Source organism: Paracoccidioides brasiliensis (assembly GCF_000150735.1).
Source record: "Paracoccidioides brasiliensis Pb18 unplaced genomic scaffold supercont2.9, whole genome shotgun sequence".
NCBI lineage: Eukaryota > Fungi > Ascomycota > Eurotiomycetes > Onygenales > Ajellomycetaceae > Paracoccidioides > Paracoccidioides brasiliensis.
In genome coordinates this window covers 368,709-392,504 of record NW_011371366.1, presented here as the reverse complement: position 1 = coordinate 392,504, position 23,796 = coordinate 368,709, and the positions used below count along the sequence as shown (strand labels likewise).

At 45.3% G+C, this 23,796-nt stretch overlaps 5 protein-coding genes and 1 non-coding gene across 6 annotated transcripts; 1 reads left to right on the top strand and 5 right to left on the bottom strand.

Annotated features, from left to right (window-relative positions):
• Positions 1-417: 417 nt before the first annotated feature.
• PADG_12164 (uncharacterized protein) lies at positions 418-873 on the bottom strand (the record flags this gene model as incomplete). The annotated part of the gene is made up of 1 exon (XM_010763997.1): positions 418-873. The coding sequence occupies one exon, from the start codon at positions 871-873 to the stop codon at positions 418-420; it is 456 nt and encodes a 151-aa protein (XP_010762299.1).
• A 9,278-nt stretch (positions 874-10,151) lies between these two features.
• Positions 10,152-10,269, bottom strand: PADG_12163. Its single transcript has one exon. It is a non-coding gene; the product is annotated as a tRNA-Ser (tRNA).
• Positions 10,270-11,331: 1,062 nt separating this feature from the next.
• Positions 11,332-12,674, top strand: PADG_06649 (uncharacterized protein; the record flags this gene model as incomplete). Its single annotated transcript, XM_010763740.1, has 3 exons — positions 11,332-11,639; positions 12,066-12,219; positions 12,597-12,674. 3 exons carry the CDS (start codon positions 11,332-11,334, stop codon positions 12,672-12,674), a joined length of 540 nt encoding a protein of 179 aa, XP_010762042.1.
• Positions 12,675-14,318: 1,644 nt separating this feature from the next.
• Positions 14,319-17,353, bottom strand: PADG_06648 (uncharacterized protein; the record flags this gene model as incomplete). The annotated part of the gene is made up of 3 exons (XM_010763879.1): positions 14,319-14,420; positions 14,517-17,138; positions 17,252-17,353. The coding sequence occupies 3 exons, from the start codon at positions 17,351-17,353 to the stop codon at positions 14,319-14,321; spliced, it is 2,826 nt and encodes a 941-aa protein (XP_010762181.1).
• A 2,197-nt stretch (positions 17,354-19,550) lies between these two features.
• On the bottom strand, positions 19,551-22,682 carry PADG_06647 (uncharacterized protein; the record flags this gene model as incomplete). Its single annotated transcript, XM_010763739.1, has 3 exons — positions 19,551-21,593; positions 21,654-22,402; positions 22,481-22,682. 3 exons carry the CDS (start codon positions 22,680-22,682, stop codon positions 19,551-19,553), a joined length of 2,994 nt encoding a protein of 997 aa, XP_010762041.1.
• A 489-nt stretch (positions 22,683-23,171) lies between these two features.
• Positions 23,172-23,452, bottom strand: PADG_12162 (uncharacterized protein; the record flags this gene model as incomplete). Its single annotated transcript, XM_010763996.1, has 2 exons — positions 23,172-23,288; positions 23,318-23,452. The coding sequence occupies 2 exons, from the start codon at positions 23,450-23,452 to the stop codon at positions 23,172-23,174; spliced, it is 252 nt and encodes an 83-aa protein (XP_010762298.1).
• Between the last annotated feature and the right edge of the window lie 344 nt (positions 23,453-23,796).

Sequence of the window (23,796 nt, the reverse complement as noted above, 5' to 3'; positions counted from 1 at the left end):
TCCCGCACGACAACACGAGGTGCGAAAACCCCGGTCAAGTCACGCCCAGAAGTCGGCAACGTGGGTTAGAAGCAAGGTGCCAAGGAGCTTCGCCCAATCGAAGTAAATAAATTGGAGGGAGAGTGACAGGCAGCGGATGTGTGGGGTTACGAGGTGTGTCGAGAGGGAGAAGGAGGCGCTATCACAAAATGCTGCAGATGAAATAGGCACAGCGACCTTAGATAGTTTTGGGCAAAAAGAGATCGAGACCAAAAACATACGGTACAACGTTGTTTTAACTTGGAAACAGAACGAAGTGTTTCGATCAAGTTAAAGAGAAAACGGAAGGAGAAGATATATAAATAAGAAGAGGTCAACAAGGGTTGGGGCAAAAGAAATTGGCTTCTGCAACAAACGTTCAAACAAAAAAAAGTTAAGTCAGCCCTCAGTCAGGGACACAGAGAAAACACAATCAATGCAATAATCGATGAGCATTTCCTTCACACTTCTTAATGATCGTCGATGATCAAATCGAACTCTAGGGGTGCTCAGCTGCATAAAAAGTGAGTTGGCTGGTTCCAAACTGGGATCCCATGGGGGCTCAGTCTGGGACATTGCCAGAGTGGATATTTTTGCCGCATTATTATGATTCCAGGAAATGGGCTGGGCAAGGAGTGACATGCAAAGTTTGTATTTTGATGTAGTGGCTTCCGATGTAAGTTTTCTTTTTGCAGATGTCTCCTTCAGCCTATCCTGGCCTTGCGGTTGCCAGTTGGATGGATCAAGCGGGGCTAGTGGGAACCGTCGTTGGAGCCGCCACGAGCTTGTTGAAAGGACGCCATGTTTCCCATGCGGGCTTCGTCTGGCGACTCGATACAACATACAGCCACCCATCTTGGGCCATGGCATGCCTTGTGTTGGGCCGTTTCGCTCCCGCATGTGAGGTTCGTTCTAGCGGCCAGGCGGGCTCATTTCCACCTGATTCTTGTGCTGCGAAAATATCTCCTCCCTGTCGATCGGAGGTAGCACAAAATCTCCATCCCTCCCTCCCTCAGACGACCGCTGACGTCTGGCGGCCATTATGCCCTCACTGGGTTGACGGGGTTTACAGCCTCCACACCATTTTGCGACAGTGTGGTGTATCATGCAAAAGGTGCTCTGGATGACATGGTTGGACCAACTAATGTTGAAGCCCCCCGATGAAAGTCAAATCTTGGTACCAAAAAAATGTTATTAATAAGGTTATTATTATTATTATTATTATTATTATTATTATTATTATTGATGGTTCGTGGGCTGGAATGACTTGTTTCAAAGTGGTGCATCGTCTCTCTTGCAAAATCAAGCCTGCAAGGGGCATCGGCACAAATGTGGAGGAGTTCCGACCCTGATGCCAAGTATTGAGGCGGAGGCCGCTTGTTCCCGATCTCTCTCGTCTTGGTCTCAAACAACCGAAGTGGTCATAGTTGAGTTTTTGCTTTTTCTCATTTCCTGTTGCTTCATATTTCTCTCCTTATTTTCCCACTCTTGCATTGGGAAAAGTACAGTGTGGCTGAAGACTAGTAATGACACGAAAATTTAGGCTCCAAAATTCCATTCTTTACCAACGGGGGGAAAAGACAATGTATCTAAGAGTAACTGCCCATACATGCAAAATTACAGCCAACCACTAATCTTTTGACCAATTTCACAGCGACCAAATTATCTGGAGAGAAAATTTACTAGTCAGCTTTGTCTTTGGTTGGACTCAAGAATTCAATAATGATTTGTCAGAGCAGATCCAGCCGCAATATCAGTTCAGTTGCGCTTTATACAGTCTGCAGACTGCTTGTCATACAATCATATTTGGAGTGTGAAGTACAGCATGGACTCGGAATTGCTAGAGGTAAAAGAATGAGTTTGTTTATGTTAATACTCCGTAGTGCATCCATCAACCACGTAAAGATAAAGATATGATCCATGAATACCCAGAAGGAATAGCAGCAATGAGGTGTTGACTTAGGATGGCACAACACACATCATTTTGCATGTATTGCAATGTAGAGAATATGTCCGTCACCTAGGAGCTCTTGAAATACCATCACAGTACGTAGTGGAAGTTTTATACTCACCCTATATTTTGCCTGAAAACACTCTCACTCTAAGAAACATGTACCGGAACCCCGCAAACCTCCACAATTTCCTGAATATATTTATCATTTATTATATAGTGGCATCCAGAATCTCATCCGGCAAAGTTGACGGCAAAGTATTTTCGGGGGTCTCCCTGCTAAATTTGTCAGCATGGAGATAGATTTCGCGCTAGTCTCAAGCGGGATAAGACTGAAAAAGGTTAAAATCATAAATGAGCCTCCACAGAGCCCGCAACCTCCGAATATAATTATCTGACCTGATCTGATCGCAGTCAACTATCTGTCTTGGTGATTATGATTGTGGATATGTGGCGGAATTTTAGGTGTATTGGTCGGAATTTGACTTTGCCCAGCCTGTGCACAGCTTGAAATGAACAGAAATCCTCCTCCCAAAGTTAAACAATGATCAAGGGCTCTGGTTGAGGCTGGTTGGATCACGAGCAAAATCAGAACAGTTACATACAAAGCCAGAACATGAAACGGTTGACTTTAAATTTATAAGCCTATGGTGGAATCCGTCGATCTCGGTGTTCTTGTTGTGAGACATTCGTAGGGCTCTCCAACTCTATTGAATGTGAGTTTGGCTAAACACCACAGCTACCAACGGTTTTCACCACCAGAGCCTGGTTTATCTGCTCAGTGAAATCATAAAGACTTCACAACTTTAAAAATCAGAAGTTTTGCTGCATTGGGGAAAAATGACTCTGCCAGGGTTGTTGGCTGTGTCAATATCTTTGATATCCTTATATTGTGATTGGATCGGACCTTCTCGCTGTTTTATTTTAGTCCCCTGAGTGAGTCCTCCAGGCTGGTTATTCTTGGTCCATCGTTCAATCCCACCCGATTGAAGGACGAAAGCTCGGATCTAAACGGTGGGCATGAGAAGATCTTAATGACCCGAATCAACCACGGATTCTTTGGAATCATTCATCCACCCCAGACGACGGAAGCAAAAACAAACGCAAGCAAATCTTTAAAATAATTGATGAGCTGTGGAAAAGCCAGATACACAAGGTCTTACTGTGAGCTGCAAAAAGGGACTAAAGTGCAACCGAATGTCATCAGTTGGATCAAGGGGTTGTTGGCCTTTTAGTGGTCCGATGGATCATGAAATAGGGTCGCTTGGAGGATAACAGTGCAGGATTGGAGGAACTATTTTAATTGCATGGTAAGGTTGACTGTCAGGCTCAACCTTGTGACACGTTCCAGCACCGATGCGGAAGCGAGAATATAAAAAGCAAAACTATCAAACAAAGCAAAGAAACTTTGGATCTGCAGGCATCATCTTGGATCAAAAGGTTTGATATAGCCTATCAGATCCCAGGGAATGAATCAAATCCCTGCGACTTGTCAAACCCAATCTGGAAATCGATATTCACACTTTTGCCTAAGTGGGGTGAAAAAAAATCCCAGTCAGACGGACGGGAAAGTCTTGGGTCAAGCCAAAAGGTCAACCGCGCTTCTTGGACAATTCAGTTATTAATAATTATTAATAATAATAAGGGGGCGTGGCGTCTAGCTGGGGTTCGCGGTGGAGCTCATTCCAAGGGTTGGGTCAGGTTATCAGTCTCTGGCCGACGATACATACTTTGAACCCGTCACCAGTCATATTGCAGAAGGAAGCGATTTTCTGCAAGTTTCCCCCCCGATATTACGTATTTGACCATTCTTATTTGGGAAGATGCTAAGTTGCAAAGTTACCTCGAGTAAATTACGTACCGGTAACCAATATTCGGCTATTTAGCATGCATCCTTACACCGGTTCCATTTGAGAAGAGCTGGGGACTTCGGCCTTTTTACCATTTGTCAACAAAACAGTAATGCTTGGCCCCGCGGAGGCTTGATGTCTGTTGCAGCTAGGAAAACTCCCGATATCAAATATACCTTGGTAGAAGAGCCGACGATATGTTGCGCGACTTACGAACCATTTCACGCACCTATGATTGTCGCAATTCGTAGTGAGATTCCGAGGGGATAAACGGTATAATGACGCATATATATTTACCCAAAAGGAGGAAAAAAGAAATAAAAAAGAAAATTAAATTCAAACAGCGATACACCAAAGAGGAAGCGGGAATAAAAATGATGCCGATTTATCCTCTGGGTTCGCATCTTACTTCCCTTGAAGCTTTCCAATGCCTCATATAAGACGGCAGGACGAAACAACCTCTGAGCCCTGGAGAAGATGACAACTTTTCAAAACTGATGGCGCATGATTTCTTCAAGATGCACGCCCTTTGGCCGACAGCTGCCATCTTACCAGGGGAAATAAATATCGCGTCCTTGGGTTACAGCGAGATATGAGACCAACCACCACAATATCACCAAAACTCCCTCTTCCATTGGCCGAAAGTCGTACACAAAACCATGTGGACAAACTATGGACCTACCTGGCCTTTGCAAGGTGCATCATCACGTGGAAAGGAGCTCTCAACCTTGGAATAGCCATTGATCATGGTGGGGTCGGGACCTAATCTGTTTTGCTTTTTGAGAACATTCATCCTCTTACTTATCTGGAAAATATATAAAAAAAGGTTTGTCCTATCTTGAAACTGAAGGGAAACTGTGGCTTTGGGTTGTTTACATATATATCAACGGACATTGTCAAACTTTTAAGCTGTTCAAGGCGGTCACCTAGGTAAACAACCCATTGCAACATTCATTAAATCATCATGGTCCAGATTAAACAGCATGCAGATTGGCCAAAAGAAGAAGCTTTGGGGTGTTAAATAAAATCCTTCTTTAACCTTGAACCTCCAAATGGCGATGTTATGGCGGGGCTCAGAAGCTGCTAACACTCTCGTTTTGCTTTCGCCTCGGCTGGAATTCGATGTCAGCGCATTTACCTTCAAAGGGAAATTCGTATTGGAGTGCGGATGGCGCAGTTAACCTTAAATTTACCAGACTCTTGAAATCGGTTAGCGCCTTTGATCCTCTCCTGATATCAGTTTTGATTCTCGATTCGATTGAAGATTTCCCCTGATTGGTTGTTTTCTTCTGGCCCAAAGAAGCCCCCCGAAATGGTCAGTCATGGTTTGGGGTGGATTTAAGCTCAACGAAGCACCATCCCATCAACAAACACAGCCCTGGTTCAGCGGCAAGATGCGGACACATTAGCCGTTCACACGATTACTGCGCTGGACTTCCTTTTTTTTTTTTTTTTTTTTGCAGTGGTTATTTGCATTATATCAACGTTTTTCTTGTTCTCCTCTCTATTCACACATAATCTTGAACTAAGGTTCCAACAACGTTCACTTCGGCTGCTGTCCGTACGGTGAACACTATTATTCGGGGAATGTGAAGCTCCAGGAGATCCTCGGCATGGCGGTGCAAATGCACAGACGCGGAGATCCCCTTTTGTGGGTTCTAGCGTTCATCCTTCACCGGTGCCATGAATTATTTTATAATTTTTATAATTTTTTTTTTTTTTTTTAGTTTTATTTTATTTTGGCTAACAACAATGACCCAAGCAATTTCCTCTTTTGGCAGGTTCTGCGCCTCCAGAGTGCTATATTTCGACTTTGATTTTGGAGTCACCGTGGGCTGAATATCAGGATTGAAATCATTACCGCCTATCCACATGAAATTTCAAAGTTCTTGCTAACCTAGGAGGAATACCACCGCAGCAATCTACCCTATCTTTCCTTCCTGGTTGCTGAGTGACAGTTACATTATTAATCAGACGGGTTGGTAACTAACTAACGTATTTCCCAAGCGAGCGCAACACCAATTCAAAATATCTTTTAATTTAACTACCCTTCCACTTCAATGTGCAATTATGCCACCAATTCACAATAAATATGCTTCAGATTCTCTAGAAAGAGAGGGAAGACTTGAGCTCATGATAAATACTTTTAAAAATCAAGAAATTGCTTCAATTCATGAAGCTGCTTGCTTATTTAATGTCTCTTAATTCTTCTTACTTTAATCTATTGACTGAATGTCTGGCAATCAAGGATAAATTTACATGCAAATTCACACAAATTATCTTCTGCTGAAGAAGATAAGCTAGTTGAATGAGTGCTGGACCAGGCTAAACAAGGATTTCCCCTACAGCCAGCATTGATTGAGAATACAGCTAATTATCTTCTTACTATATAGAATTCAACCAACTCCACCACCTCCCCCTCTCTGCATTGGCAAGAACTGAGTGTCAAATCTTAGTGGCACACTGTCCAGAGCTCCAAAGCTGCTATTCCAGGTGCTATAATCATGAACAGACTAAGTGTGGAGATCAGTAGATTTATATATATGATTGGTTTAAGACCTTGAGAGATACAATTGCTGAGCATGGAATTCTGTCAGAAGATATATACAACTTTGATGAGACTGGATTTGCTATGGGAGTTTGTGCCACTACTAAGATTATTACTAGTAGTGAGTGCTACAGCAGAGTAAAAGCTTTGATCAAATTATCAAGGCCTGTGAATATGGGATGGTCAGTGTCATTATTTATGAAGAAGCAATATCAGGATATATTCAACATGAATGAGATTGAGAAGCAAAAATGCAAGAGATCTAGACACCAAATTCAACAAGAAGTAGAAGGTTTAACTAGTGAAGAAGTTCAAAGTCTTCTAGCCTCATTTGCACCATCTGCAGAGTCTGCAGCACCTGTTGAACAGCCAGTTATTCAATCCCATGAGTCCTCACTATCTGCACCTGCTCCATGCTGATGAGCTCCACAACACTGCAGCAAAATTGTAATAATCTCAGGCATACAAGATTAAAATGTTCTCAACTGCATGTAATTTTAATTTAATTTAATTGAGTGTTGTAGTGTTGAGATAAATTTGAATTAAAATCTAATGAGTTGAGCTCTGGTGGTTTTGGTGTTGCGCTCACTTGAGTGTTTGCGCTCGCTTTGGGAAATACGTTTAACTAACTAGATGCATCAGGACGGACTTTGCTGAATAATTTGCCAATAGCATTGAAACTAAACAGCGAGTTCGAGAGTGACTCACCAAACAAACAAAGGAGTGCATGGTTTTTCGGCCTCGGTATCCTTCATCTTCCCGCGTCTCAAGCCGCTCCGTTCCGCGCCTGGCCCCGCCAGTCTACATCCAATATGGTCCATACATGGACAGCCAAAAACATTTGCAACATTTCACATGCGACAGCGACGGCATGACGTCTATTCCAAGAAATAAAATAGCTCGAGTACAACCATCAACAGCATATGCAGAACACAACCAATCACCAATGGGTTCTGGAGTAATTTAACTCGTTGAATGGCTTGAGGGGAGGTACTAGCTTACAAGTATGTGGACAGCACTTCATCTAGCCCATAATAACTGTTATCAATTATTTTGTCTTGGTCATGTTCAATTTCTCTCTTCCGCTAACCCCCTCGGGAGTCGAACAAGGCTTCTTCTTCTACCAGGGATCTTTTCTCTTCCTGCGTCCAGGAGGCAATCTTTGGGACAACATGTTAGCACAACCTGAAACAGATATGCATGCCAAAAGTGGTGTTGTCAGAGGCAGTGTTAAGAAGAACGTGGCGCGGTACAGCCCTTTCCCCGCGCGCGGGAAGAAACAGTATAATTCTTGAAACAATAATCTGGAGCCAACGACGATGCTAAATGCCTCGAAGGAGTCAAGCTGCCTCCCTACGACACTTTATCCAAATATAGATATTGTTTCCTACCTTTAAACATAAAAATAGCATCAGCCGAATGCAGATGATCCAGCATGATGAAAACAATTTCTCAAAACATCATAATAAAATAGATATATATATATATATATATATAAAGATAAAAAAATAATAGAATAAAAGAGAGAGAGAGAGAGAGAGAGAGAGAGAGAGAGAGAGAGAGCAGAAATGCGGGGACACCAGCGTCCCGAATACGATCAACCGCTGTCTTCAGAGCTGGACGGCTGGAGGTTTGAAGGAGGAGAGCATGAAGAGAATCCAGCTAATCAGGTTTGATGGAGTAGTAATCCTTGCAGTTCGCTTCGAGAGAGGAGCGGGGGTTAAAACAAGTTTCTCGAAAAAATAAAAATTTTTCTGGAGAATTTATTGGCTTTTCGAAGTTGTATTGTAGTTATTACCGCGAAAGCATTTTCATAGTCAAAAAATCCCCTTCCTTCAGCTGCGTCTAATTCAAAGCAGGGTAATTACACAAGAAACTGCTCTTTTTTTTTTTTACACGATACCGATCAACATCACCACCAACCGTGCTTCGAAGGGCAAGTTCCTCATTCGGCTACGTTCCACAGAGGAACATTCCAGTAGGCCAGGCGGGCGCGCTTTTTGCAATATAGATCTGGGAGCCATCCCAGGTTGCCATGTGGACCGCAGACTGATCCCTGGATCCCGTCACTTTCAATGCTGCACAGCAAAAACAAACCTCTGATAGCAGATCACAAAGAAAGAATCGCTATCCGGCTCCCCTTCCAAAGAATAACATTGGAGCTGCTGCGCCTCCTCTATTTCTGTCCTCCAGTAATTGAATTTTTTTTTTTTTTCTTTTTTCTTTTTTTATCGTCTTTTCCTCTTTCCGTTAAAAGGCCGACAAAATCCGGGCAGTGTGCATAACGTTACCCTCATTCTGGTGGCGTGCGGCTGAGTTAAGACGATCTTGATCGAAATGCATTGGTTCCAGAGAATGAGTGCTCTTTGGCCAGAACAAGGCTCCCAGTTAGAATGCTACCCGGGCGGGAGTACCACGGGATGCACGAACGAACATCTTCAAATATGACCCAAAACGGCCTGACAACCAACCAGAAAACTACCGTTGGGCCACTCTGATCTCTGTGCGGATTTGTCGTTTTGTTCGCATGGAGTAAGCCCGACAGCCACAGAAACCTCATATTTATCATCATAGTGTCGCGAGAATACTATTCTACTCTCAAGCCAAAAGGTGATTGACCGGCAGCTTACTCCAGATTTGACAAGTTGTTGCCAAATCTTTTTATTCGGGCAGGAAAACATAGCCCTCATCCGTGAAGCTCTCTCTCTGGAGGTCCCCGTCGCCATCTGCGATTCGACACAAAATTCTATGTAGGGTGGTGGGTTTCCAAAATGGTAGTTAACTATCTAGTTGAAAAGCGAACCAAGTCTTAACTGCCCAACGTGACCAGGAGGCAGACACAAGGGTCACCAGTGAGAATCAATCCCGACACCGACGTTGTCGGGATATCAATGCAGCCGCAATAACTCTTGTGTTTCGGTCGGTACCGAAAAAGGGCAACTCGGATCCAATGGTTGTTCGTCCTAGTCGTTATGATCCGATCGTTCCCCTTTTCACCAGGCGTGAAGGGAGAGTGACGGTATCTCTCTGGCAGTTCTACTCGTGGGCGACCCATAGGAAATCCTGGGGAGGGGTGTTTCTCCCTGGGAAAACTCTAGTTCCTCACTTGGAAACATATGAACCCCAAGTCCCCCACAACCTTGGCTTCTCTTACCAGCGCAGCGCATGGATGTGCTTCTTAAGTATTTTTACATGTCTATATGCTCTCATTCCCCGCGCGGTCTTTGACGCAGGTTCATCCAATTTGGACCCTAACTTACCGATAATGAGATGATGTAGTTAAAATCACGCCCATAGGGGGCAATGTTTTTCAGGTAACTTGTCATTGTGACCATTGAATGGTATATATTGAAATCAACACCGTGCGTACTGCCGCCATTGGACGGGATGGAACAGACGGACGGAAGTTATCAACGTTAACATCAAAGGTTGCTGACGGATTAGATATCAATTCCGGTTAGCACTGAGGCAAAAAGGATAAGCAGGATGGAAGTTGACACAAACCTGTTTGCGACTCTGCGAATCATTCTTGGTTTGGATACGTCGTTCGGTAGAATAATAAATACGTTTTGCCTTTTTAAGAAATCTTGAGTCGTTTGGGAGTGGGCTGTGTGGGCTGATGATGATGATGCCACCCACCCCCACCCCACCAAAAATCTAAAATCTAAAAACTAAATATAAAATAAAAAGATTAATTCTTACAGAAAGGGATAGCTACAACAAAAAAGCAGCGGCTGGATGATATTGCAACGGGGAAAAGGACTAAAAAAAGACAAAAAAGAGTCGACACAGGCAGGATTCGAACCTACGAGCCCGAAGGCATGAGATGTCGAAGATGAAACTGCGATCGGGTGACCACAGCAAGTTCAAGTCTCACGTATTAACCACTCTACCACTGTGCCACACGCCGCTGATAGGCTGGCTCCAGATGGGATAGTTTATGGTATCTCGGGCCGCCCCAAGTGTCAAAAAAAAGATTTCACCAACAAGAACTGTTACAATTGCCCTTCGTTTGGTTCTTAACTCCCAAAACTCCATATTACTCTCCAGTCAACTCCATTGCCTCTCCGTCAAGGCTTTCTTCTGCGGTCACTGTGCTTGCGAGCACCAGCAGCGGCTGCGTTGGTCGCATTGTTGAACCACTACACAGATTTGACATTTCCCCCCTACATTTCCGTTTGGGCCGACGATGCGTTCATGATGAACGCTCCCTCGCAACCAAATAATTGGTTTGATTCGAGGCTAAACTGCACTCTGGGGGGATATTGAGAGGTGTGCTTCTAAGGATGGGGGCAACGCGCCGCCACGGCTCGAGCAGTTATCGGACATCCCACGGACCCCGGACCCCGCCCCGATGTATTCCGGGTGACAGACATACAGTATGCATAGTTGGGCGATTTGTTTGAAGAAGAGTGGTTTGAAGTTTTGTGGCACTGCTTCAACCGGTGCTTAACGACCTGTCTTTTCCCAAGGGTTGTTTAATCAGAGAATTTGGGTTAACTGTTTAAGTGCCCTAATAAGCGAACGGCGCAAATCGCAATGGGAATCAAACCAAGTCTCCCTTGTCAGGTTCATGTCAAACGAAAAAAAAAAAAAAAAAAAAAAAAAAAAGGAAAGAAAACAAATGAAACACCAAAAGGAGAGATAATAGGAGCGTGCAAGGGAGAAGCAGGGCTCGAAACCATTCGCTCCGAGCGAAGAGTCGACTGAATCCCAGGCACTTAGTTACAACATCACGAGAAATACATCTCCATTTTGTGAGCGTTTTGTGACAGATAATAATCCCACAAGCCTCGTAAAACTCGAATGGTGCTCATATTCTTGGCTTCATGATCCGTCTCTTTCATACCATCCTTATCATAAGGGTCACTGATACGGTTCCTCTGGTCAGCCACGTTAAAGAAAATTTTCCTTCCCCTTCCCCTTCCCCTTCGCCTTTTTTTTTCCATTTCATTTCATTCTCTATGACTCCCTCTTCAATTTTCAGTTTTGCATCCATGTATGCGGATAACATATATGTTGGCTTAATTATCGATCAGGATCGGCCTTCACCGAGCCAATGGGTGGCCAGTTGCGACCATTCGGCCGCTACTCGGCTACGATGCAGGGGAACAATGCTCAGCAGAGTCAGCAATCGACAAAACAGCTCGTGCAAGCAAATCGGGAAGGAGAATGGGCAGAGCCGCTTATGCCATATTAAAACTGATATAGCCAGAAATGGTGTGAATCCCCACCGCAGCAACGACTTCGTCCGGCGTTCGGTGATGTTTAGGTGAGTGAGCAAGGCAACCTTCAACGTAAAATAAATTTCCACAAAACAAGAGATGTATTTGCTTGCTGTTGATCTATGAGATGGGGCAGCTAAATTTAACATGCTTGTTAGTTCGAGGCTTTGCTCGCTGGGGGGCCTTTTCCCGGTCACAAGCACTAAGCATCATTTCTATCGATGGCGCTATCCAGGGCTCTGAAAAGATATGGTAAGAGACAGAGGAAGGGATTCACGACAAGAGAGATATACAATCCTATATTATGCATACTCCGTCCACTTGTTCCATGTTCGTATTAGCCGTCCCTCGCGTCCGCAGTCCTTGGCCCGGCTGCAGAAACGAGCCTTTGAATTCTTCGCGATAAACGGAGCCAGAGCAGAAGCTGAACTCCTAGCAACTCACTGCCACAAACCGGATAACTAACATATCAGCAAAAGTGGCATCACAAGACACGTCAGATTTTGTCTCTTGACCTTCATTCAATCTGTGTTACGGCAGGGAAATATCAACTCTGTCATTAACGGGCAGAGCGGACAAGAGGTGACTGGCGACACCATCATCCTAGACCCACGGAAACCGATGCAGGTCATTACTTCTCCTGGCATGCATTAGCAGGGGCAAAACATATCTCAGGAAAGACAGAAGTTATTGAGCACTGGAATTATGCATCTGCTCCGCTTTTTAGTTTTGTTTTCCCACGTGTGTGGTTTCTGTACAACAATCGATCCATGGATGCAGCAGACCCCAATCCATGTGCATGCACAACGACCCAGTTGCATACATAACAGCAGTGCAATACAGAGACTCCGACTGATTGTTTCACAGGCTTGAAACAAAAAGTCGAGGTCTTTCGCTTGTTTTTTCCTTTCTGAGTCTCTCTTCCTAATTTTATTTACTTTCTGTGCATGCCTTCATTTTTATTTTTGTATTTTTTTTATTTTTTATTTTGGACTGTAACAAAGGCCATTATCGTCGCAGACCGGAGCGCTCTCAATTCCGAGAGGGAGCGGAGCTCGCTGATCGATTTCGCGATCGATTAACTGAGGGTGGGCTGGGGCCAAAGGGAAGAATGGAAATAAAGCCCTAGTCCAGTGTGCATGCCAACTTTACTCAAAAGATACTCCGCTGGTGGTGCAGTCAGAGGCCTTCATCTCTGCACCCCACCCTCTATTTACTATTTAATATCTACACTGATACCTGATAAGATAACATGCGATGTTCCAGCGGAATAAAAGCTGGGTGCTGCGTTAGATACACGGATATTCCTCCATCATTGTTGGAGGTAAATGGGATACGGAGGCGGATTCCTGAGCGGGCCGCACGGCACGAACGAAGCATCTGGAATTTCTTGGTCTAGAGATTTTTTTTAATGAGGCTATCTGGTTATTCCGTGAGTTAATACAGATCTAGTAGTGAGAATAACCCCGGGCCTCTGGGTTCCGCAGATATGAAATACTTTCCGTCTACCTATCTAAAAAATAAACAATCGCTGATGGAGATGAAGGTACAGGACCGGGCTGAAAGCAAGAAGCATAGGAAAATAATTACAGAACTCTGCTACCTAATTTGACCTCTCGTCAACATCGCCAGGAGACAGGAAAAGGACATATCAAATATAATCAATGATAAAGGGACGGTCGATGATGCTAGGACAGCAGCAGAAAAAGAGAATCCCTATAGGCTCTTCTCAAGTGCCCACACATCGGTGCCTTCCGTACGGATATGAAAACTGGATGCATAGCAGCAATGTTGGAGAATATGCGGTGGGAAGGTTGGTAAGTGTGTAAGACGTAAGAGGATAGGTATGTATATAAGACTAAACACTGTATACACGATATCGCGAGGTAGAAAGGAATGAGGTAGGGAAATCGAAAATCCCTTGGATGAAGTAGAATCATTCAAAACATCGGGGAAAAATACGGTTAAGAATGTATGTAGCCAACGGGCTTGCGAAGAAAATAAGAGAACTGAGAAAAATGCAGCTCAAACAAATATCTTCAGGCAGGAAGAGATCTTTTAGCCGATGGGAGGATAGATAATCGCATTCGCCTCTTCCTCAATCTATCAGGGATAAACCTTAATATTTACTTCTCCCTCGCTTTTCCGGCTGGTCAAGCATAAGGCTCTAATTTCCCAGCTATTTTTTGCTTGTATCTAGCTGGATCTTTCCCGCGCCTCTGCAGCTGTCAGAATATGCCAACAAAGAGCTATAATTTGGCTTTCCAGCCCTTTCGGTTATGATATGCGTTTGTTCTTTCACGCCATAAATAAATGCGGAGGCGAAACAAAACACAACGAAACGAATAGATGCATTATTTTGCCACTTCTCCAAGTGTCTTCAGGAAACAAAACACGAAGATACGACTGATCTTAGGAACGGAGACATGGTTACAGCTGTAGGTCAAGAGTGCATGGAGCCCAGTAAAACAGGGAAGAAGGTACCAATGCCAAACGAAGTAGAGAAAATAAACGAAAATACCCTCAAAACGTACGCATTTGAAAATAGAGTATATAGAGCTTTAAAAGTTGTTTTGGCAGCATTCCTTCAGAATGTGTTGGATGAAAACGAAACAGTTAAATATTATCATATCATTCATTGCCATCAGGCGGTTTCTTGTGTATATGGGGTAATTTATTATCTCTTAACACATTATAAACATAAAATAACAAAACTGCGTTTCGTATCAGACTTGGTATGCTGTTTGGAGTTTTCTAGAAACGGCCGGGGGAAGTGATGCCATAAAGGCGTTGAAGTCCGGAATCAAATCTTTATATCCTTGGAGGACCTATATGTGGAAACGTGTAAGACACAGATGGAAACATAGAAATGCAATAATGGTCTAAAAAACTGTAGCTTGCAAGTCATTTGAGGAGTTCTTTACCTGTTGGAAAGATTGCTGCAAATCATGGAAGTGCGGCTGATTCAACGATTTATGCGGGAATATCGCGATAGCATGGAAATAATCCGAAAGACAACTTTCCATAGCTTTTGGATTTTGCCGGACGATTTGATTGAACCCAAAAAATGAGCTTGCCTTCTCACGCGTAAAGTCTATCTTCGCCATTGACCGGAGGAACATATCCGCGAATTCTCCTAAATGGGGAGCAAGCTGCTCGGGGCATCCGATACCCAACCGGCCCAGTGCCATTGCGGCGTTCTCATTGACAGAATCGGGGACTTCTTCGTTGCTCACGATTGTAGCGAGCGCCTGGTAGAGATTTTCTAGGAATGGAGCCATGCCGGCTTTGCTGGCAGCGGCAATTTCTCCACTAGCCCAGCAAGCATTGTTGATCACACGGAGAGCATTCTCTGACTCATCGTCTCTTATTGAGTTAAGATCAAGCTGTTTGATTAAAATGGGAACTATGGTATGGAGGACGGGTTCGACAGTAGGGAAAATATTGATAGCACAATCTCCAAGGAGGGCATAAGATGATATCCGCACTTCCCAATTGGAATCTTCTAGGCAGAAGCAAAGGAGCTCGAAGAGCGGTGGTTGCGATGTTCTCACAAGTTCTGAACTTTTCTGGGGTTCGATGGCCTGGATGATAGCACCAAGCATGTCTAGGCTCGTTACTAGAAAATCCTTATCTGGCTCATCGCCAGTGTTGTTGTTAATGGCAGTGAGATAATCCTGGATATTGGTGTATAAGATTTTGATACACCTGGTGAATATTGGAGGTGCAAACGGCGAGAAAGCATCTCCGTATGCGGCGGCAACGTAGCCCAGGCATTCCAAAAGAGGAAAAAGCTCTCTCGACTGGTCGGATAATTTGTTCCATCGTTTGATAAGTGCAGGCATGAGAATTTCCACCAACTCAGGTTTTGCCAGTTCAGACATTACATTTTCAGCTAAGGTTTGGACACAGTCGTAGAGCACGTACATGTTTCGATCTTTGTATTTCTCAAAACACAGAACGAATTGTCGTAATATCGGCTGGCAATAGGGCAGAAGGTTCATGTCCGATTTCATTTCTAGGCTGGTGAATGCCGATGCAGCTGCCTCCTGGACCTTCTTATTGTTGTCCAACATCCTGTGCAAAATTCCCTCCATCATCGGTTCGAAATAGACTGCCTTCTCAGCCTCGGGGAGGTGAGCAGCCCACTCTGAATATCTCCCCAGGCACCAGCAAGTAATTTTCCTGACGATTGGTTCGGGGTCAGAGAGGAGTGATATAAGGTAAGGGATGAGTTCTGGTAAATGAGGCGTAACGGTATCCATGCAGCCATCCGCTATAGCACCTAACGCTAGAACAGCTGCTTCTCGATTTGTCCACTGGGTATGCCGTAGGTTATCCTTTAGATATGGCAGTATTATTTCGAAAACAGGCTGGTGATAAACGTTGGCAAAGACATCTAGTGCAGCGGCTGAGCATTTTCGTAATGTCCACTCTGCTTCGGGGTCGTCATCTCCCAACTCGTCGTAATCATCTGCTATCTCTCCCTCGCTTAAATCACCATCGCCACCGACTCCTTCATTGGCAGGAGCATCACCGTTAGCTTTGCCGTCACCGCCGGCGGACTGTAACCGAGAACCTTTAGATTTGGCAAACTGAGGCTTCAGATCTTCTATCTTGTCTTCAGTATCGGCGTCGTCCTCTTCTCCAGCTAAAAGTATCGCGTCGTCTTCATCATATATCATACTGCGAAGTAAAACCGGTATAATTTTACCTAGGTATGGGACCATGGGTTCTTGTAATTTTTTCTGTTCCCCAACAGCGAGCCAGAATTCCGCTGCATCCAAAGCCAATTCCGGATCTTCAGGGTCATGCTGTTGCAAGAGAACATACTCGACCAGCCCTGCCATATGAGGAACAAGTTTATCAGGGGCAATATCGACAAGTTGAACAAATGACTGGCATACTGTCCGCCGAACATCTGTATTCGGATCGCTGGCAAGCTGGAAGACGTGATTGAGAAATGTATCTAGAGAGCCGATTAAAACATCGGACCTCTGAGAGAGGAACATGTGAATGGTTGAGAGAGCTGTAGCGCGGATTTTCGGGCTAGGATTGGATGTGCATTGCAATAACCTAGGGATAATAACATTTAATGGGCGCTGGCCCTGGAAATCTTTGTCCAGAAGCTTTTTATTATCCTCGCAGACCTTCGCAAGAGCTGACATGGCTGCCTCTTGGGTTAAAATTGGCACTGATCCCGAGGAATTGCAGACCAAAGATAGGAGTTCGTCCAGCAGATTTGGCCATGCTAGCAGACCGCCTCGGGCAACAATCTCCGCAATTATGGACCCGGCTGAATTTCGAATCTGGGGGGATGGATCCTGAAGTACTGCAAGTGCTGAGGATCGAATATACGCCAGACTCTCTGGCGCAACTGTTCCATATGCAATCTTAAGTTTCGTTTTCAGATTCAACGACGCTGCAACTCTAATGACATTATATGTTTCGGGACTAAACCCGATCTGAGGAGGGGGTTGGGGGGTGCTGAAAAGGTATGTGAGATAATTTGCAAAGTCCGGGGACGTTGTGGCTTGCACCAGCATCTGCCAAACAATCGCCATTAGCTAGCTACCCCCGAGAGGAGCGAAGGGAGGAGAACAAATCCCTTTTTTGATGCAAAAGTTTGGAACGATGGGGCAGGGGGGTACAAATGTACCTGCTCAGCATGTTTTCGGACAGAGCTATCAGATCCGTTCAGTGAATCGTTTAGGAACCCAGCCAGTTGCCTCAATGGCTCGTCCTGCGGCTGCCATGCCATAGTGATAGAAATCCGTAGAGAAATGCCCACCACAGAACTTAATCTACAGTGCGGAGAGCTCTAGGTGAAGAATAAATATATCACAGGAAGAGGACGTCCACGGTCAGGTTCCCGGCGACGCGCCCGTATCGCCAGTCAAAAATAGCCCGAACAACAATGCGACTCCTGCCACTAGGTTTCCGGGGGATTTAAGCCTTCGCTGATAGCGGATGAGGTGGACTTCTAACTGCAAGACGGTTTTAGTAGGATGGCGGGGTGAAATTAGGGTTATTATTGGAGATGGGATTGAAATCTGCAGGGGGTGACAAGGTCGATGCGGGAGACCAACCTGGTAGATCAAGGACTTGATTTGCTACATGAGAAGTGCCGCAGCCCAAGGGAGGAGGGGGAGAAAAAAGAGAAGGAAAAGAAGAGAAGAGAAGAGAAGAGAGGAGAGGAGAGGAACGAGAGCGCCGGCAGGGTTGTTTGGCAGCAGTGAAATTTTGCGCCAGGATGGATCGTTTGCGGTTGGTTTGATAACAACGGGGTTGGGTTTTGGTTGGTGGCAGTTCGTTCGTCCCCAAAAGGGCATTAACCCGATAAGAGAGGGCGGTGGCGGGCAGCAGAACGCTTGGGACAAACAGAGACAGCAACATCCAAACATCCACACATCCGATGGATTATTCTGAATACACAGTACAACTTGTCCCTGTGTTGCCACAAGCGGTGTGGAGTTGCCTAACAACAATTCATGTTGTCCTGAGTGAAAATGGTGGCCTACATGAAATGCGTTGATCAGTGAATTTCTTGTGTGTTTGGCCCTTGCTCCTTGGTCGCTTCAGGTACCTATACCATAAGACTCAAAATCATGGCCACCGACGCACATAAGCCACACAAGGTTTGGGGTTGTTTGTAGAGATGCCCCCCACTATGACCTATTTCCCTTCCCTTGAAATAAACCGGGCTGTCTTGGACATAAGAATATACGGGGCGGTTCAGACAGGAAAAGAAATGATCAAACAGTCCACTTTTCGAGGTCGAATACCCTAAGATAATGCATGGATTGGAATCGGGCATCTCCGCTGGTTTCTGGTAAAATAGACGATTGCCTCGCTGACGTTGTATAGGTTGCTGAAGAACCAATTCCGACAATCTCTGGGAATGGTTGGCCGTTATAGTTAGTTATCCAAGCGATTGATTGGGTTGTTAGTGGTACATATGTGCGCATCACACACTAGGAATTTTTGCAACTTTGGTCGAAATCAAGCGAGACGAATATCCACTTTCATCGCGTTTTCAGAAGCGATCTTCTCTATCTCACCAAGGATCAGGGGCCCAGGGGGGTCGTGACTGGATTCTTTTTTTGCTTCTAGAACATATCGAATACGTCAAAACCTTCCCGAATTGGGCCCCGGGAAGCAAGCCGACAAGGCTTCGTTGATGACGCTCGCTAGATCCGAATCCCTAGCATTAAAACCAGGAGGTTATGATTGACATCGATTCTGTGCTGCTGGAACTCAACGTCTTGCTCTCTACGTTCAGTTTGGCTTTCCCCTTTGTGGGCTGTATATTCAGTTGTCAATCCATCCCCGTGAATTCACATATGAATGCACTCCCATATGCCTCATGCAAATCTTACAAGAAATATTTCAAACTTCTTCTCTCCTAGTGGTTCACCCTTAATAAGGATTCCCTTTACCCTTGGATCTTTTACATATTAACCTTGGTCCCCAATGACTGGCGTGACAAAAAGGCACCCTTGGCTCACGGTTGTCCGACGGAAACAGTCCAGCTGTGTAGATTACTAATATTTCCAAAGGCGCAAGACGAAGGGCGGTACCTCTCAGTTTGGGGGGATTCAGCTCTATGAGGGAGGGAAGTGGATGGCGATTCCTCTCTTCCCCGAGAAGTTGTGACAACCTAAACACAGGAAGTTCCCATTCACATTACTCTGCCGCAAGCAGAAGCAAGCATTTTTTGATGATGAAAAAAGTATGAACAAAATGATCATAGCCGATTCAACGGCCGTTCCCTCCTCCGCAGCGTATATGTCTAACAAGAACATTCTAACGCTTATCACCTGGGTATCTTCATATGTAATACATGAATGCTGTTCATCAACAACACAATCAAGGGAAAGAACAAAAGGAGAAATATTACAAGGTGACAATAAAGGGATTTCACTAGCCATCTTATGACATGAAAAACAAAAAGAACTTCAAGCCCAAACAAACTTCTTTATATCAAATACCAAGTGTTCCAAATACCCTGTCCGCTTCTTCGCATCAGCCAACGAAATAATCTCCACTTCTTCAACCATCGACCGCGTATCAATATCCCCAGGACCGCCGCTGGCGTCTCTACCTGGCTCAAACGCACTCCGTAGCGCAGCGTGTTCAATCTCTTCACAGATCGCACGTGCTGAATCCCTTACTTCAAGCTGCACATTGCCAACTGCATTTCTGGTGGTCAGGTTGGTTTGCGGGAGGATTTTGAACGCCATGAAGCGTGAGGAAGGGTGTTTACTGCCTGGTTTGAATAGAGAGGAGATATCCCAGTCCGGGCCTGGTGTTGAGGTTGGGCTTCGGGCAGGTGCTGCAGCCATTGCCGCTGTTGATGTTGAGATCAGGGTTTTATCGGCAGACAGCTCGGCTGACGATGATTGCTGGGATCTCTGCTGGATGAGGCTTTGGAGGGAACGTGTATTCACGCGCAGAATACTTTCTGCGCCGGACTTATACGTGATCACCACGCCCACGTTGTGCTTCGGGTCCATCTGGACGTCGGTGAGGGTTGAGGTGATGTAGGTGCCATAGTTGATACTGGTAATGGAGCGAAGATCAATGCGCTCAAAGGAGGTTACTTTGTCCGTGTCCCAGTCGAAGCGACAGCAGTAGACTGCCGCATTTGTCAGCAAGATGACGGACTGTTCGAATGGTAGTGAGCGTAAGGTGTTCGGCTGATTGGGGCTGGAAACCGTCCATCCTCCCACCAGTTCCTCGGAGTCATCGCTAATGACGATCTGGCAGCTGGTGTCGATGGCATGTTGCCGTACTTTCTCGATGGATATTCCAGGGTCTGTGGACATTAGGTTCATCTCGAACTCGTCGAAAACACGTGTTGTGACGATCCCGAGCAGGTAATCAATGCAAGATTGTGAGAAGTAATCATTGACTATATTGTTAAAGTAGCGTGACAGGGTTAACCCTAGGTCATTGAGCGCACCACGAACATCCCGTTTCCTCGTTCTCGTATAGTCGCCTTTCAGGGCAGCAGTTGAGGAGTACTGTTTGGAGATCGCATCGCCATTATCGGCCCACAGAACATTGAACCACTGCGTAGATGTGCTGGTTCGCAGGTCGATAGAGTAGCCCTCGCTTTCGAGCTGCTTCTCCAATGCCTGTTGGGCAAACGCACACTGAGTGACACCCGTGCGATCTAAACAGTCCATACAATTTGTCCTAACGATGCCAGCCTGACTTTTCAACGTTGTGTGGTTTTGTATGACAGTAGTGCCAAATCGATCTAGTGTTCCCGATATGGAATCGACTAGGCGCTGGACGTTTTCAAATTTCATTCCACGGCACTCTGTGTGGAAGTCAAACCATGTGAACCCGATCCTGGGTGAGTCCGGGTTGTCTCGTTTGTTATAAGTGTCCATGAAACGTTCGTACGTCTCTCCAATATTGGCCTCGACGCCATTTTTGTCTAGGAGACATACGGTCTGAATTTCGCCATACCGCCTGCTAAGGTCGTGGAAATGCCTTCCAAAGGATACTTGATTTGTTTCAGTGGAGTAGTGAAGAACAGGTATTGGCTTGAAATAATACGGAGACTGGGAGAAGTATAGCGGAATCGACCCGCGAACTTGCAGTAGAGAGTACACCTTGTCCCAAGGATTCCACGATGGCCTAGACAATATTTGTTCTGTCTCAACAAAGTTTGCGACATTGCCTTCGTCGTCTACTCCTCTTCGAAGATATCGAAGCCCTGGACGCTTGACTGACCGACGCGAAATCAAAGTGAGAAGAAACTTGTCATTTTCTTCTTCTTCATTATCTGCTCTGGCTGCTTTAGGTGTATTCCGAGAAGTCTTGGATTCCCCTTCTAGAGGGACGGCAGCATCCGGAGCATCTGGAGCTTTTGCACACTTCTTAACGGTGAATTCCCGTTGTCCCACGAACCCCTGAATCAGGGGAAGGACGAATGAATAATGTCCACTGTCAATGAAAGGGGTCATCAAGTTTCGATTCCAGAAATACTATAGCAAAAATCAATAAGCGTCGGTAAGCAGTGTGGAAAGGCAGCAAGAGCTTCATACCATGTGGTCCGCTATTCTATGGAGCGGTACTGGGGACCTTTGAGGATCCTGGACCCCAAACTTTCTCGTGATGTCGCAATCGTAAGAAAAATAAAAATTTCGTGAACTGAACAGCATCTCCGTATAGCGCATAAACTTTGGCATTAGCTCGTAGGTTGCCGTTCCTGTTACCGGAGTATCAATTTCCTGCGGGGCAGAAGAGGCTTTCTGCCCGTTAGACGAGAGGTCATCGAGCTCCACGATATCGTTTCTGTTGTCCCCGCTCTTTCTTCCCTTAAAAGAACCCGCAGCGGCGGGGTCAGTCATCCCTTCGAAGCCCATATCTTGAGACGGTCTATTCTCCCTTGGCCACTCATTCTTGGAAAACCAGCGGGACGCGAACCTGCCGTACAGACCTCGTTTCTTTATAACATCTTCAGCAATAGTGCTTCCGTTTCTGGCATCATGGTTTAGCGGAGGGAGTATTTCTTGCTCTGGGGATTCCGGAACCTCTGCGTCGCGGTCTTCACTGCTATGACCAATGGAGAGATCTGTTTCGCTCCCAGATGATAGAGCGCCAACATCATCTTGTTTGTGGGTGGAGATAAGGGTTTGGGCTTTCTTAATTGCTCTAGCTGCGTCCGCCTGAGACGACAGTGGAAGGATAGCTACGCCTGTAATGACAAAAATCGGCTTCCCTAGGATCTGAGCTACCTGTTCGCGCTGGGTGATGGATATTAGGAACGAGAACGAGGCGAGGGAGAGTAGGCCTAGGAACGGCAAAAAAGACGGTTAAGTAAAACTATCAACAATATCGATTCGATGCGGGATAGAATCGGGGAGCTCACCAACAACGCCGTGCGACTCTAGACAAGCGTCATCGGTGCTTGAGGAGGTTGGCGGGGAGTATATGCGGCGGGTTTTGTATTCGATCTGCAGAGCGGAGGATCGATTGTTTCCAGGAGTGCGCTGATGAGAGTTTGTGTCGGGCTGAAGGATAAGCCCGTCCACAGCAGCAATAATCAACAGCTTCCTCGCCAGTCGCGGCATTTTACTTATCTCACTGCCAGGTAGGCCTGCGTTCTGGAACTTCTTCACTACATTGAGGTTTCCAGAGTTTGTATCAGTGCATTTCACTGTGAAGCCCGCTCTGAAGCCCGCTGAAGTAACCCCCCCTCTTCCAAGTGATGTCAAACCACCCACTCGGCTTGAACTTGTGCCGAGTTCTGCTGAAACCATGCCATTCCGCTAAATTAATGATGACTTTAAAAAACTAAATTATAGGTATATTTTATATGATTTATTTTGGCTCTATTTGCAATAGATAATATATACATCACTTTTAAGAAAATATTTATTACAATACTGAGATGTCTGTATCAGGGTAGCTAACTACAACAACGGGTGGTTTGGGGGTTAAACTCTTGTGTTAAATATTAAGATCCCTTTTTAGATTAACTGACATCTAGAAATACGCATCTCGTCTCCAGCCACTCAAGAAATCTGAGAAGTAATAACTATTCAAATATTAGAGCCAGTTCACCAACATTGCTTTGGAAGGCTGCTAGCACTCTTGGCCAAGGGCTTTTTAAAACGAGAGGACGGGCCTTTGAATCTTGCTAGGCGTGATTCGAATCCGCATTTTAGACCGTCTTGCTAGGAGTGATATATTTAAGCAAACTTACGACTACAACTTGCAAATGGCCTGATTCCTGGATCTGAAACTCCTCCGACGACTTCCATCCGGTATACGTTTCATTCAGGGTCGTTGTCGAACAGCGAAATACAACTGAGCAACTCCAGAAAATCAGCTGTTGCATCGTTGATAAAACTGCAGCAAATCCATCCCACCCACAAATACAACCCAAAACGTATACCACTGGAGATGGTTTCCCCCGTCACCCCAGATGTCCCTTGAACTGTTGCCTCAGACGTACTGCCACAATAGGTTGTGGGGGTCAAGACCGGTTAAAGGAAATATGTCTTCTGCTAAGGGCGATCTGTACGGGAGAAGATGGATAACAAACTGCGATACACCGAATTTGAGCAAGATGTGATAAGCAGGGGTCAAACCAGTTGTAGATTGGATGCGCACTAATGCTCCGTCATGTTCCTCCTGGTGGCTTCGCAGGAGGCTGGTAATTGTTCCGAATCGCGAAAGAAG